Source organism: Oncorhynchus gorbuscha, linkage group LG15 (genome assembly GCF_021184085.1).
Source record: "Oncorhynchus gorbuscha isolate QuinsamMale2020 ecotype Even-year linkage group LG15, OgorEven_v1.0, whole genome shotgun sequence".
Classification (NCBI taxonomy): domain Eukaryota; kingdom Metazoa; phylum Chordata; class Actinopteri; order Salmoniformes; family Salmonidae; genus Oncorhynchus; species Oncorhynchus gorbuscha.
In genome coordinates this window covers 8897357-8913550 of record NC_060187.1, presented here as the reverse complement: position 1 = coordinate 8913550, position 16194 = coordinate 8897357, and the positions used below count along the sequence as shown (strand labels likewise).

Here is a 16194-nt window from a genome sequence, read left to right as displayed (position 1 = left end):
AGAGCGAGGGAGGGACGGGGAGAGCGAGGGAGGGACGGGGAGAGCGAGGGAGGGACGGGGAGAGCGAGGGAGGGACGGGGAGAGCGAGGGAGGGACGGGGAGAGCGAGGGAGGGAGGGAGTGAGGAAGGGAGGGAGAGAGGTAGAGAGAGAGAGCGAGGGAGGGAGGTAGAGAGAGAAAGGGGGAGGAGAGGGAGGGTGTGGTCTTGTGAGGACACACCTACAGTACCTGTATCATCAAGTTTATTTCGGGAGGTCCTCCTCTATTTTCCCTCTCTCCACTTGTGTTTTTTTCTCCATTTCCACCTTTTCTCTCTGTTCTTCTTCTCTCCCTCTCTTCTTATTCTCTCTTCTTCTCTCCTTGGGGACAGCCAGTGTCCTCATTCAGCTACACCTGCAGACTCACATTAGACAGGAGTTAGAATACTTCCTTCTTTCTCTTTCAGCTAAATGCCTTAAGTGAAGCGGCGGCTCTTCCAGTCCACTCCCACAGCAAGCCAGGGTTCTTCAAACCAGTCTAGTCCACTCCCACAGCAAGCCAGGGTTCTTCAAACCAGTCCAGTCCACTCCCACAGCAAGCCAGGGTTCTTCAAACCAGTCTAGTCCACTCCCACAGCAAGCAAGGGTTCTTCAAACCAGTCTAGTCCACTCCCACAGCAAGCCAGGGTTCTTCAAACCAGTCCAGTCCACTCCCACAGCAAGCCAGGGTTCTTCAAACCAGTCCAGTCCACTCCCACAGCAAGCCAGGGTTCTTCAAACCAGTCCAGTCCACTCCCACAGCAAGCCAGGGTTCTTCAAACCAGTCCAGTCCCACAGCAAGCCAGGGTTCTTCAAACCAGTCCACTCCCAAAGGAGGCCAGGTTTCTCTTCAAACCAGTCCACTCCCAAAGGAGGCCAGGTTTCTCTTCAAACCAGTCCACTCCCAAAGGAGGCCAGGTTTCTCTTCAAACCAGTCCACTCCCAAAGGAGGCCAGGGCTCAAACCAGTCTAGTCCATTACACTCCCAAAGTAGAGCACTTGAAACCAATGCCTCAAGAATTGCAATATTGTTTGTTTCCCCCTGGTAGTTCATTGATTGGGTAATGTCACTGATTGCCCAGAGAGTCCAATCATCTGGTCTGAATTAGTACCACAACTTGTCTGCTAGTGGCTCAGATTAACAACGTCCTGACGTCCTGCCCTGTAGCAGTGCTCTGCTAGTGGCTCAGATTAACAACGTCCTGACGTCCTGCCCTGTAGCAGTGCTCTGCTAGTGGCTCAGATTAACAACGTCCTGACGTCCTGCCCTGTAGCAGTGCTCTGCTAGGGGCTCAGATTAACAACGTCCTGACGTCCTGCCCTGTAGCAGTGCTCTGCTAGTGGCTCAGATTAACAACGTCCTGACGTCCTGCCCTGTAGCAGTGCTCTGCTAGTGGCTCAGATTAACAACGTCCTGCCCTGTAGCAGTGCTCTGCTGGTTGATTGGGTGGGTCTGTGTTGTCAGAGGCAGGAGTCACAGTGGAAGAGAGATGTGATCATGCTGTGTATGTCTCAGCAACATTATGTTATTGTTATTTATTGTGGCTATATCATCATGGAACGATGGGTCACACTCCTAAAGCTATTAATTCCACGCCGGGCCAACACCTGGCCTGATCTACAGCTAGACACACACACGCAGGCACACACATGCACGCACTATAGCATAAACGCATTCACACGCACGCAAACACAAACAGTGTGATGGCACACAGTCTGTTTGGTCTTCAGACAGTTCTCTCTGAGTGACACTAAGCCCATTTAGACGTGCTTGGTCCTCTTCCACCGTGACCTCAAAACTAACAAACCTCTCCCTCTCCCCCACCTTCCCTCTACAGAAGTACAGGATTCAGGATGAGGATGGTTCTACCCCCCAGCAGGACCAGGGTCAGTCTCAGGCCTGTCCCCAGCACCCCTACCCCAGCCTGGAGGAGAGAGGCAGAGAGCGGGAGCTGCCAGGGAGCCATCACGGGACCCTCCGCAGCCACCATGGAGGGGGAACCCTGGATGGGTACCACCACGGCAGGGGAGAGAGAGAGGGCAGGGGGGAGGGACGGCCAGAGCTGGTCCAGGTAGCGGAGAAAAACCTGTCTCAGATAGAGAACGTCCATGGATATGTCTCCCACGCACACATCTCCCCTATGAAGGTAGGACACTGCTTATATGTACATGGTGTTGACAGACAAACGTACGGTACATGGTGTTGACACAGACAAACGTACGGTACATGGTGTTGACACAGACAAACGTACGGTACATGGTGTTTACAGACAAACGTACGGTACATGGTGTTGACAGACAAACATACGGTACATGGTGTTGACAGACAAACATACGGTACATGGTGTTGACAGACATACGGTACATGGTGTTGACAGACATACGGTACATGGTGTTGACAGACAAACATACGGTACATGGCGTTGACACAGACAAACATACGGTACATGGTGTTGACAGACAAACATACGGTACATGGTGTTGACAGACATACGGTACATAGTGTTGACAGACAAACATACGGTACATGGTGTTGACACAGACAAACATACGGTACATGGTGTTGACACAGACAAACATACGGTACATGGTGTTGACAGACAAACATACGGTACATGGTGTTGACAGACATACGGTACATGGTGTTGACAGACAAACATACGGTACATGGTGTTGACACAGACAAACGTACGGTACATGGTGTTGACACAGACAAACGTACGGTACATGGTGTTGACACAGACAAACGTACGGTACATGGTGTTGACAGACAAACATACGGTACATGGTGTTGACACAGACAAACATACGGTACATGGTGTTGACAGACAAACATACGGTACATGGTGTTGACAGACATACGGTGCATGGTGTTGACAGACATACGGTACATGGTGTTGACACAGACATACGGTACATGGTGTTGACAGACATACGGTGCATGGTGTTGACAGACATACGGTACATGGTGTTGACAGACATACGGTACATGGTGTTGACAGACATACGGTACATGGTGTTGACAGACATACGGTACATGGTGTTGACAGACGTACGGTACATGGTGTTAACAGACGTACGGTACATGGTGTTGACACAGACAAACATACGGTACATGGTGTTGACACAGACAAACATACGGTACATGGTGTTGACAGACAAACGTACGGTACATGGTGTTGACACAGACAAACGTACGGTACATGGTGTTGACACAGACAAACGTACGGTGCATGGTGTTGACAGACATACGGTACATGGTGTTGACAGACATACGGTGCATGGTGTTGACAGACATACGGTGCATGGTGTTGACAGACATACGGTACATGGTGTTGACAGACATACGGTGCATGGTGTTGACAGACATACGGTACATGGTGTTGACAGACATACGGTACATGGTGTTGACAGACATACGGTACATGGTGTTGACAGACATACGGTACATGGTGTTGACAGACATACGGTGCATGGTGTTGACAGACATACGGTACATGGTGTTGACAGACATACGGTACATGGTGTTGACAGACATACGGTGCATGGTGTTGACAGACATACGGTACATGGTGTTGACAGACGTACGGTGCATAGTGTTGACAGACGTACGGTGCATGGTGTTGACAGACGTACGGTGCATGGTGTTGACAGACGTACGGTACATGGTGTTGACAGACATACGGTACATGGTGTTGACAGACATACGCTACATGGTGTTGACAGACATACGGTACATGCTGTTAACACAGACATACGCTATATGGTTGCATGCACATGAAAGTGAACGGTTGATATATTCCCCTCCCTCCCTCCCTCTCTTCCTCTCCCTCTCTCCCTCTCTCCCTCCCCCTCTCTCCCTCTCTCTCTCTCTCTCTCTCCCTCCCTCCACTTGTTTTTTAAAAATATCTTTATCTGGTTTATACTTTCCTATTTACACACCTACCTTTTAACAGGCTTGTACACGATACCATAATAGAAGCCCCTTTAGTGCATCAACACACAAAGCATTAGAAGAAGGAGGGACTCCTCCAGGGCTGTTTCAAAAGGCCTATACATCTCAATGTTGGCATAGCCATGGTAAGAACCAGAGATACGCACAAGCAGTTGGCTAGAGTGTGTCTTTACCATAGACTGTATGGTGTTACCATGTTATCTCTGTATGGTGCTACCGTGTTTCTAGATATGGTGCTACAGTGTTGTCTCTAGATATGGTGCTACCGTGTTTCTAGATATGGTGCTACAGTGTTGTCTCTAGATATGGTGCTACCGTGTTGTCTCTAGATATGGTGCTACCGTGTTGTCTCTGTGTATGGTGCTACCGTGTTGTCTCTAGATATGGTGCTACCGTGTTGTCTCTAGATATGGTGCTACCGTGTTGTCTCTAGATATGGTGCTACCGTGTTTCTAGATATGGTGCTACCGTGTTGTCTCTAGATATGGTGCTACCGTGTTGTCTCTAGATATGGTGCTACCGTGTTTCTAGATATGGTGCTACCGTGTTGTCTCTAGATATGGTGCTACCGTGTTGTCTCTAGATATGGTGCTACCGTGTTGTCTCTAGATATGGTGCTACCGTGTTGTCTCTAGATATGGTGCTACCGTGTTGTCTCTAGATATGGTGCTACCGTGTTGTCTCTAGATATGGTGCTACCGTGTTGTCTCTAGATATGGTGCTACCGTGTTGTCTCTAGATATGGTGCTACCGTGTTGTCTCTAGATATGGTGCTACCGTGTTGTCTCTAGATATGGTGCTACCGTGTTGTCTCTAGATATGGTGCTACCGTGTTGTCTCTAGATATGGTGCTACCGTGTTGTCTCTAGATATGGTGCTACCGTGTTGTCTCTAGATATGGTGCTACCGTGTTGTCTAGATATGGTGCTACCGTGTTGTCTAGATATGGTGCTACCGTGTTGTCTCTAGATATGGTGCTACCGTGTTGTCTCTAGATATGGTGCTACCGTGTTGTCTCTAGATATGGTGCTACCGTGTTGTCTCTAGATATGGTGCTACCGTGTTGTTCTAGATATGGTGCTACCGTGTTGTCTCTATGGTGCTACCGTGTTGTCTCTAGATATGGTGCTACCGTGTTGTCTCTAGATATGGTGCTACCGTGTTGTCTCTGTGTATGGTGCTACTGTGTTGTTTCTAGATATGGTGCTACCGTGTTGTCTCTAGATATGGTGCTACCGTGTTGTTCTAGATATGGTGCTACCGTGTTGTCTCTCTTGTCTCTGTGTATGGTGCTACCGTGTTGTTTCTAGATATGGTGCTACCGTGTTGTCTCTAGATATGGTGCTACCGTGTTGTCTCTAGATATGGTGCTACCGTGTTGTCTCTAGATATGGTGCTACCGTGTTGTCTCTAGATATGGTGCTACCGTGTTGTCTCTGTGTATGGTGCTACCGTGTTGTCTCTAGATATGGTGCTACCGTGTTGTCTCTAGATATGGTGCTACCGTGTTGTCTCTAGATATGGTGCTACCGTGTTGTCTCTAGATATGGTGCTACCGTGTTGTCTCTGTGTATGGTGCTACTGTTGTCTCTAGATATGGTGCTACCGTGTTGTCTCTAGATATGGTGCTACCGTGTTGTCTCTGTGTATGGTGCTACCGTGTTGTCTCTAGATATGGTGCTACCGTGTTGTCTCTAGATATGGTGCTACCGTGTTGTCTCTAGATATGGTGCTACCGTGTTGTCTCTAGATATGGTGCTACCGTGTTGTCTCTAGATATGGTGCTACCGTGTTGTCTCTAGATATGGTGCTACCGTGTTGTCTCTAGATATGGTGCTACCGTGTTGTCTCTAGATATGGTGCTACCGTGTTGTCTCTAGATATGGTGCTACCGTGTTGTCTCTAGATATGGTGCTAGAGATATGGTGCTACCGTGTTGTCTCTAGATATGGTGCTACCGTGTTGTCTCTAGATATGGTGCTACCGTGTTGTCTCTAGATATGGTGCTACCGTGTTGTCTCTAGATATGGTGCTACCGTGTTGTCTCTAGATATGGTGCTACCGTGTTGTCTCTAGATATGGTGCTACCGTGTTGTCTCTAGATATGGTGCTACCGTGTTGTCTCTAGATATGGTGCTACCGTGTTGTCTCTAGATATGGTGCTACCGTGTTGTCTCTAGATATGGTGCTACCGTGTTGTCTCTAGATATGGTGCTACCGTGTTGTCTCTAGATATGGTGCTACCGTGTTGTCTCTAGATATGGTGCTACCGTGTTGTCTCTAGATATGGTGCTACCGTGTTGTCTCTAGATATGGTGCTACCGTGTTGTCTCTAGATATGGTGCTACCGTGTTGTCTCTAGATATGGTGCTACCGTGTTGTCTCTGTGTATGGTGCTACCGTGTTGTCTCTAGATATGGTGCTACCGTGTTGTCTCTAGATATGGTGCTACCGTGTTGTCTCTGTGTATGGTGCTACCGTGTTGTTTCTAGATATGGTGCTACCGTGTTGTCTCTAGATATGGTGCTACCGTGTTGTCTCTAGATATGGTGCTACCGTGTTGTTTCTCTAGATATGGTGCTACCGTGTTGTCTCTAGATATGGTGCTACCTAGTGTTGTCTCTAGATATGGTGCTACCGTGTTGTCTCTAGATATGGTGCTACCGTGTTGTCTCTGTGTATGGTGCTACCGTGTTGTCTCTAGATATGGTGCTACCGTCTTGTCTCTAGATATGGTGCTACCGTGTTGTCTCTAGATATGGTGCTACCGTGTTGTCTCTAGATATGGTGCTACCGTGTTGTCTCTAGATATGGTGCTACCGTGTTGTCTCTAGATATGGTGCTACCGTGTTGTCTCTAGATATGGTGCTACCGTGTTGTCTCTAGATATGGTGCTACCGTGTTGTCTCTAGATATGGTGCTACCGTGTTGTCTCTAGATATGTGCTCCGTGTTGTCTCTAGATATGGTGCTACCGTGTTGTCTCTAGATATGGTGCTACCGTGTTGTCTCTAGATATGGTGCTACCGTGTTGTCTCTAGATATGGTGCTACCGTGTTGTCTCTAGATATGGTGCTACCGTGTTGTCTCTAGATATGGTGCTACCGTGTTGTGCTACTCTCTAGATATGGTGCTACCGTGTTGTCTCTAGATATGGTGCTACCGTGTTGTCTCTAGATATGTGCTACCGTGTTGTCTCTAGATATGGTGCTACCGTGTTGTCTCTAGATATGGTGCTACCGTGTTGTCTCTAGATATGGTGCTACCGTGTTGTCTCTAGATATGGTGCTACCGTGTTGTCTCTAGATATGGTGCTACCGTGTTGTCTCTAGATATGGTGCTACCGTGTTGTCTCTAGATATGGTGCTACCGTGTTGTCTCTAGATTATCACTAATCATGTGACATTAAGAACAGTTCAGATGTTTCTCAATCAGTCTTCAGTCCAGACAGGCTACAGTCATGCTGGGTGAACACTACAACAAGACCATCAAAGTCCATTGAACCATTTCTGTCCTGTAGTTAGTTGTCTTGCCAACGTTGTGGTGAGGTCACTAAACGATGTGGCGTGGGGGGGGGGGGGCTCGTGAGGATTCTCCATACCTGCTGTCTGGTTACAGTACATAATAGGATTAGTGTGAATAATCTGATTAATATAGTAGTTGGATTTAAACGTTGACATGCTTTGCGAGAATAACAGTTTAGCTAATAATCCTGTTTACATGGACACATCTGAAATCAAGCTATCTGATGGGACTTTGATAAATGTAGAAAATTACTCATCAAAATTAATATTCTACCACAACAACCATTATTCTGAGTTTGGACATATAAAGTTTGTATTTTTTTTAAATTGAACCTTTATTTAACTAGGCAAGTCACTTAAGAACAAATTCTTATTTCTTGTGTAAACTATTTCTAAGATTCAAACTTTTTGTTTTTCTGAACTCACTTCACACGCTCGAAAGAGCTAAGGATTGCGATGGCACATGGTCCCATCAGATACTGGAAAACCCATTTCAACGGTTTACATGTTGTAATCATTCTAAAGATTACTCCGAAAATCAGCTGTTTGAATCGGCTTACTTCGATGATGACCTTACACCGGTTAAGACGGGCAGTATTTCTATGCTTCTCGTTCTTACCTTTAGGTTTTTTGTTGTTGCGTCTTTTACTTTCGGTTTCTTACACCAGCTTCAAACAGCTGAAAATACAACGTTATATAAAATATATTTCACAGCGGTTTAGATGGTACAATGATTCTGAACATTCTGAGTGCTTGTTTTGTGTCACAAACTGAAATTAGACTGAGTGATTCCAGTATATTTTTTTAACGGCAACTACAAACACATAATAGTAGTGAGCATTAACCCACTGCCTTATTCTCTGGCGAGCTCTCATTGGCTATTGTTAATCACGGTTCTCAGAACATGTCGTTGCCCATCTCGCACTACAAGAGGATTGCAGATTTTGTGCCCATAAAATCAAACATGTTAGAAAATATCGGGACGTCTGGGACTGCTCAAAGACTGGGATCAGTAGCCTTGAGATTGCGTCTCTGACCCACTCACATTTAATGAGCTTCCGTGGCGGCCGTGTGCCCCAAGGAAGGCAACAACATAGGGATTTTGTCTCTGATCTCTAAAGCTTGTCTGGGAAAGCTTCATCCAGGCCAAAATCTTGTTGTGTACACCAGTTTAAATGGATCTTGTGGGATTTCACGGTCATTGTTCATAATGGCTCTATTCCGCCACCTAGTGGATTATTCTTGTCACTGCAGCTAGGAGGACACCACTTCTCTGCAACTACATTTTTTGTCCCAATCATATATTGACCACCTCTAGGACCTCGGGACCTGTATTAGTTCAGACAGGGTTGGATATGTAAAGACAATATGGCGACAATATGGCAATAGCTCCACCCTGCCTTCTGAATTGTATTTAACTATTGACGCAGACAATGAACATTGGCATATTGCAACTTCTTTACTAGAGTCATAAAGTCATAAAGCTAATTTACTAAACCCAAGTACAGTTTTCAGTGATGCCTTTGACTCTTTTTAAAGATTTGTTGTGACTAGTGTTTTTGTTTGTTAGTTCAGTGTGTGGTCTGTGTGTCTCTGTGTGGTTATTTTGGTGGTGCCCCGTGCGGGGTGTTTGCGTAGCCTCACAGTAGCATCCCATTGGGCTGCTTGGCTCTGTAGGTCCTGACAGATGGAGCAGCCATCTTGTTTCTCTCCAGGACTCCGGTCCCTCAGGGCTGTGGGGGCTGGGCCAGCCTGCACCCAACTGCACTGTCCCTCATGACCTTATGTACGGGCCAGAACAACAGTACACACAGCAGCATACTTTTATGACACGCCACACCGCCATACCTCTCCACACTCACACATTAAAGTTCACCCTCACTGTGTAGTGTCATATTTACTGGGCGTGTTTTGTTAAGTTGTTTTATAAAGTGTATCGCTAACGTTTTAGTAGGAAGTGGTTGTTGTAAATTGTAAAGGATGTGTGGATACTCATTTACATTTACATTTAAGTCATTTAGCAGACATACTCGTAGTGCATTTTCATTGGGGTGTACGTACAGCTCACACATTCGTCTTGCTGGCTGCACAAACGCACGTTTCTGTACGGGGGGCTTTTCATGCCGTCACGGTCATCTTCCATTCAGCAGTCACATCATCTCTGTTCATCTTGAAGAAATCCAAGTGTGTGGATTTTTGCATGGAGATCAGTCTGTGTTTGTATGTGGAGTTGAAATGGTCTCTGTGAGCTTGGCGTTCTCTTCAGGAGGGGAACTTTGGCTTCTCTTAGTGTTGCGTTCGTAGTATAGGCTACAGCAGGGGGTTTTCAACTCTGACCGTACGAGCTTCCAGAGTGCTGCTGGTTTTCTGTTTCTCCCTGATAATGAATTGCACCCACCAGGTGTCCCAGGTCTAAATCAGTCCCTGATTAGAGGGGAACGATAACATGCAGTGGATATGTGTATGTGACCAATACAATTAGATTAGATTTGGAACTGGCTTTGAGGTCCAGAGTTTGAGGGGGCTACAGTATCCATCTGAGCAGACAGCATCCTGGCTGATTTTGATATCATCTCATTATACTGATCCGACCTCATCACTGCGTGTGAACACATTTCAGTGTCTCTCAGTTGTGTGTGTACATTGTATGTACACAGTGCATTCAGGAAGTATTCAGACCCCTTCCTCTTTTCAACATTTTGTTACATTTCAGTCTTATTCTAAAATGGATTAAATAGTTTTTCTTCCCCCTCATCAATCTACACACAATACCCCATAATGACATCACAATACCCCATAATGACATCACAATATCCCATAATGACATCACAATACCCCATAATGACATCACAATACCCCATAATGACATCACAATACCCCATAATGACATCACAATATCCCATAATGACATCACAATACCCCATAATGACATCACAATACCCCATAATGACATCACAATATCCCATAATGACATCACAATATCCCATAATGACATCACAATACCCCATAATGACATCACAATACCCCATAATGACATCACAATACCCCATAAGACATCACAATACCCCACAATGACATCACAATACCCCACAATGACATCACAATACCCCACAATGACATCACAATATCCCATAATGACATCACAATACCCCATAATGACAAAGCAAAAACAGGTTTTTATACATTTTTAGCACATTTACATTTTTACATAAATAAAAACGTATTTACATAAATAAAAAAATATCCTCATTAAACACATTAACCCACAATGACATCACAATACCCCACAATGACATCACAATACCCCACAATGACATCACAATACCCCACAATGACATCACAATACCCCATTATGACATCACAATACCCCATAATGACAAAGCAAAAACAGGTTTTTAGGAAGTTTTGCATAAAACAGAAATACTTTCTTTACATACGTATTCAGACCCTTTTGTTATGAGACTCTAAATTGAGCTCATGTGCATCCTGTTTCCATTTATCATCCTTGATGTTTCTACAACTTGACTGGAGTTGTAGAAAATTGAGTTGATTGGACATGATTTGAAAAGGCACACACCTGTCTATGTAAGGTCCCACAGTTGACAGTCCATCTGGGGAAGGGTACCCAAACAAATCTGCAGCATTGAAGCTCCCCAAGAACACAGTGGCCTCCATTCTTAAATGGAGGAAGTTTGGAACCACCGAGACTCTTCCTAGAGCTGGCCGCCCAGCCAAAGTGAGTAATCGGTGAAGCCACTCCTCAGTCAAAGCCACATGACAGCCCACTTGGAGTTTGCTAAAAGGCACCTAAAGACTCTGATTATGAGAAACAAGATTATCTGGTCTGATGAAACAAACATTGAACACCCTGGCCTGAATGCCAAGCGTTACGTTTGGAGGAAACCTGGTACCTACAGTGAAACATGGTGGTGGCAGCATCATACTGTGGGGATGTTTTTCAGCGACAGAGACTGGGAGACTAGTCAGGATCGAGAGAAAGATGAACGGAGCAAAGTACAGAGAGATCCTTGATGAAAACCTGCTCCAGAGTGCTCAGGACCTCAGACTGGGGCGAAGGTTCACCTTCCAACAGGACAACAACCCTAAGCACACAGCCAAGACAGCGCAGGAGTGGATTCAGAACAAATCTCTGAATGTCCTTGAGTGGCCCAGCCAGAGCCCGGACATCGCTGGAGAGACCTGAAAATAGCTGTGCAGGGACGCTCCCCATCCAACCTGTAAGAAGTGCAAAAAGACAGGTGTGCCGAGCGTCTAGCGTCGTACCCAAGAAGAGTCCAGGTTGTAGCGTCATACCCAAGAAGAGTCCAGGTTGTAGCGTCATACCCAAGAAGAGTCCAGGTTGTAGCGTCATACCCAAGAAGAGTCCAGGTTGTAGCGTCATACCCAAGAAGAGTCCAGGTTGTAGCGTCATACCCAAGAAGAGTCCAGGTTGTAGCGTCATACCCAAGAAGAGTCCAGGTTGTAGCGTCATACCCAAGAAGAGTCCAGGTTGTAGCGTCATACCCAAGAAGAGTCCAGGTTGTAGCGTCATACCCAAGAAGAGTCCAGGTTGTGGTGTCATACCCAAGAAGAGTCCAGGTTGTAGCGTCATACCCAAGAAGAGTCCAGGTTGTAGCGTCATACCCAAGAAGAGTCCAGGTTGTAGCGTCGTACCCAAGAAGAGTCCAGGTTGTAGCGTCGTACCCAAGAAGAGTCCAGGTTGTAGCGTCGTACCCAAGAAGAGTCCAGGTTGTAGCGTCGTACCCAAGAAGAGTCCAGGTTGTAGCGTCATACCCAAGAAGAGTCCAGGTTGTAGCGTCATACCCAAGAAGAGTCCAGGTTGTAGTGTCATACCCAAGAAGAGTCGAGGTTGTAGCGTCATACCCAAGAAGAGTCCAGGTTGTAGCGTCATACCCAAGAAGAGTCCAGGTTGTAGCGTCGTACCCAAGAAGAGTCCAGGTTGTAGCGTCGTACCCAAGAAGAGTCCAGGTTGTAGCGTCATACCCAAGAAGAGTCCAGGTTGTAGCGTCATACCCAAGAAGAGTCCAGGTTGTAGCGTCATACCCAAGAAGAGTCCAGGTTGTAGCGTCATACCCAAGAAGAGTCCAGGTTGTAGCGTCATACCCAAGAAGAGTCCAGGTTGTAGGGTCATACCCAAGAAGAGTCCAGGTTGTAGCGTCATACCCAAGAAGAGTCCAGGTTGTAGTGTCATACCCAAGAAGAGTCCAGGTTGTAGCGTCATACCCAAGAAGAGTCCAGGTTGTGGTGTCATACCCAAGAAGAGTCCAGGTTGTAGTGTCATACCCAAGAAGTGTCCAGGTTGTAATTGCTGCCAAAGGTGCTTCAACAAAGTACTGAATAAAGGGTCTGAAAACGTAACATGTTTTTTGCTTCGTCATTATGGGCTATTGTGGGTAGATTGAGAGGAGGGGGGCAATTGAATCCATTTTAGAATAAGGCTGTAACGTAACAAAAATGAGTAGAGAGTCAAGGGGTCTGAATACTTTCCAAATGCTGTGTGTGTGTGTGTGTGTGTGTGTGTGTGTGTGTGTGTGTGTGTGTACACCTTGTAGTAACATGCTGAGTCCCTGTCCTCTGTACTGTAGGTAGAGTCGTTGGAGTGTATCTTCGACGCTGGCTCGCCTGTAGGCTATGAGGACGTTCCTGTTCCTGACTTCTCTACGCTGTATGCTACCCACCACGCCCTTCTACAGGTAACACCAACTGACCCAACCACCTGCTGTGCCACGCTCCGTTATGTCGCCTCGGAATGACCACATCGCTGCCCACTCTGACCACATAGCTTTCCATTCTGACCACATCGCTGCCCACTCTGACCACCTCGCTGCCCACTCTGACCACCTCGCTGCCCACTCTGACCACATCGCTGCCCACTCTGACCACATCGCTGCCCACTCTGACCACATCGCTGCCCACTCTGACCACATCTCTGACCACATCTCTGACCACCTCGCTGCCCACTCTGACCACATCTCTGACCACATCTCTGACCACATCGCTGCCCAATCTGACCACATCTCTGACCACATCTCTGACCACATCTCTGACCACATCGCTGCCCACTCTGACCACATCGCTGCCCACTCTGACCACATCGCTGCCCAAGCTTTTTTGTTGTTGCTTTTCAGTTATTTCATTTGTTGATAACACTTCTATAGCTCTTACATTGTCAGTATTTCTGCCAGTGTTGCAGTAACACGTTGCCAGCCCTAGGTGGCACCATTACCCATAGAGAGCTTGCCAGCTTTGAGATGGCTAGGAGCAACGTTGTTTTGTCTTTTCTGTTTACATGGATGTCATTGCTTTGGATTGCAAAAGGGCTCATTTGTGTGTCTTTGTGATCTTGTAGCTGGCTCTGCTGCAAATAATATCTGCTAATCATGTGTATGTGACCAATAACATCTGCTAACCATGTGTATGTGACCAATAACATCTGCTAACCATGTGTATGTGACCAATAACATCTGCTAACCATGTGTATGTGACCAATAACATCTGCTAACCATGTGTATGTGACCAATAACATCTGCTAATCATGTGTATGTGACCAATAACATCTGCTAACCATGTGTATGTGACCAATAACATCTGCTAACCATGTGTATGTGACCAATAACATCTGCTAACCATGTGTATGTGACCAATAACATCTGCTAACCATATGTATGTGACCAATAACATCTGCTAATCATGTGTATGTGACCAATAACATCTGCTAACCATGTGTATGTGACCAATAACATCTGCTAACCATGTGTATGTGACCAATAACATCTGCTAACCATGTGTATGTGACCAATAACATCTGCTAACCATGTGTATGTGACCAATAACATCTGCTAACCATGTGTATGTGACCAATAACATCTGCTAACCATGTGACCAATAACATCTGCTAACCATGTGACCAATAACATCTGCTAACCATGTGTATGTGACCAATAACATCTGCTAACCATGTGACCAATAACATCTGCTAACCATGTGTATGTGACCAATAACATCTGCTAACCATGTGACCAATAACATCTGCTAACCATGTGTATGTGACCAATAACATCTGCTAATCATGTGTATGTGACCAATAACATCTTGATTTGATCAACTGTTGGCATATACATTTGTTTAGTATTCAGCTCATTTTCATTGAGGAAGTAAGCTTTATGTCATGAAAAATGGCCTTCTGGGAAATAGACCGTTAAAAAAATGTTTGGCTAATGGTTATGGTTTCAACCATCCTGTCAGATTTCATTTAGTTTTGTACGTCTCCTTCCCCTCAGTAGCCATCTCCTGTCCAGTGAACCTAGTGTTTATAGGAGCAGAGTTGAGTCCATGCTGTGATATGTGGACTGCTTCTTCAGGCCAATAAGTGCATGAGCTATCTTCAACTGCTCCATTTAATTCTGGTCTGGGCAAAGAGATGGGCCTGGTGCCATACAGAGTACTGATGGGCCTGGTGCCATACAGAGTACTGATGGGCCTGGTGCCATACAGAGTACTGATGGGCCTGGTGCCATACAGAGTACTGATGGGCCTGGTGCCATACAGAGTACTGATGGGCCTGGTGCCATACAGAGTACTGATGGGCCTGGTGCCATACAGAGTACAGATAGGCCTGGTGCCATACAGAGTACAGATAGGTGGTACTGATGGGCCTGGTGCCATACAGAGTACAGATAGGCCTGGTGCCATACAGAGTACAGATAGGCGGTACTGATGGACCTGGTGCCATACAGAGTACAGATAGGCGGTACTGATGGGCCTGGTGCCATACAGAGTACAGATGGGCCTGGTGCCATACAGAGTACAGATAGGCAGTACTGATGGACCTGGTGCCATACAGACTACAGATAGGCGGTACTGATGGAGCTGGTACAGAGTACAGATAGGCGGTACTGATGGGCCTGGTGCCAGAGTACAGATAGGCTGTACTGATGGGCCTGGTGCCACAGAGTACAGATAGATGGTACTGATGGACTGGTGCCATACAGAGTACAGATAGGCGGTACTGATGGGCCTGGTGCCATACAGAGTACAGATAGGGTACTGATGGGCTGGTGCCATACAGAGTACAGATAGATGGTACTGATGGACCTGGTGCCATACAGAGTACAGATAGGCGGTACTGATGGACCTGACCTGGGCGGTACTGATGGACCTGGTGCCATACAGAGTACAGATAGATGGTACATGGACAGAGTACAGATAGACTGGTACTGATGATACAGATGGGCCTGGTGCCATGATGGATGGTACCTGGTGGTGCCATACAGAGTACAGATAGGCCTGGTGCCACAGATGACAGATAGGCGGTACTGATGGAGATGGTGCCATACAGAGTACAGATAGACCTGTACTGATGGGCCTGGTGCCATACAGAGTACAGATAGACTGTACTGATGGGCCTGGTGCCATACAGAGTACTGATGGGCCTGGTGCCATACAGAGTACTGATGGGCCTGGTGCCATACAGAGTACAGATAGGCCTGGTGCCATACTGATGGATGGGCCTGGTGCCATACAGAGTACAGATAGGCCTGGTGCCATACAGAGTACAGATAGGCGGTACTGATGGACCTGGTGCCATACAGAGTACAGATAGGCGGTACTGATGGGCCTGGTGCCATACAGAGTACAGATGGGCCTGGTGCCATACAGAGTACAGATAGGCGGTACTGA

General features: G+C 46.5%; 1 protein-coding gene across 10 annotated transcripts in view; it reads left to right on the top strand.

Annotated features, from left to right (window-relative positions):
- The window catches only part of LOC123996580 (disks large homolog 1-like), a 320554-nt gene that overhangs the window by 108457 nt on the left and 195903 nt on the right, over positions 1 to 16194 (top strand). For 5 of the 10 annotated variants that reach the window (XM_046300045.1, XM_046300039.1, XM_046300038.1 and 2 more), the window contains 2 exons: positions 1855 to 2163; positions 13101 to 13208. In XM_046300045.1, coding sequence (XP_046156001.1) covers positions 1855 to 2163; positions 13101 to 13208 — 417 coding nt within the window. The remainder of the gene's footprint in view (positions 1 to 1854; positions 2164 to 13100; positions 13209 to 16194) is intronic. The other 5 variants (XM_046300047.1, XM_046300044.1, XM_046300056.1 and 2 more) reach the window with 1 other exon arrangement.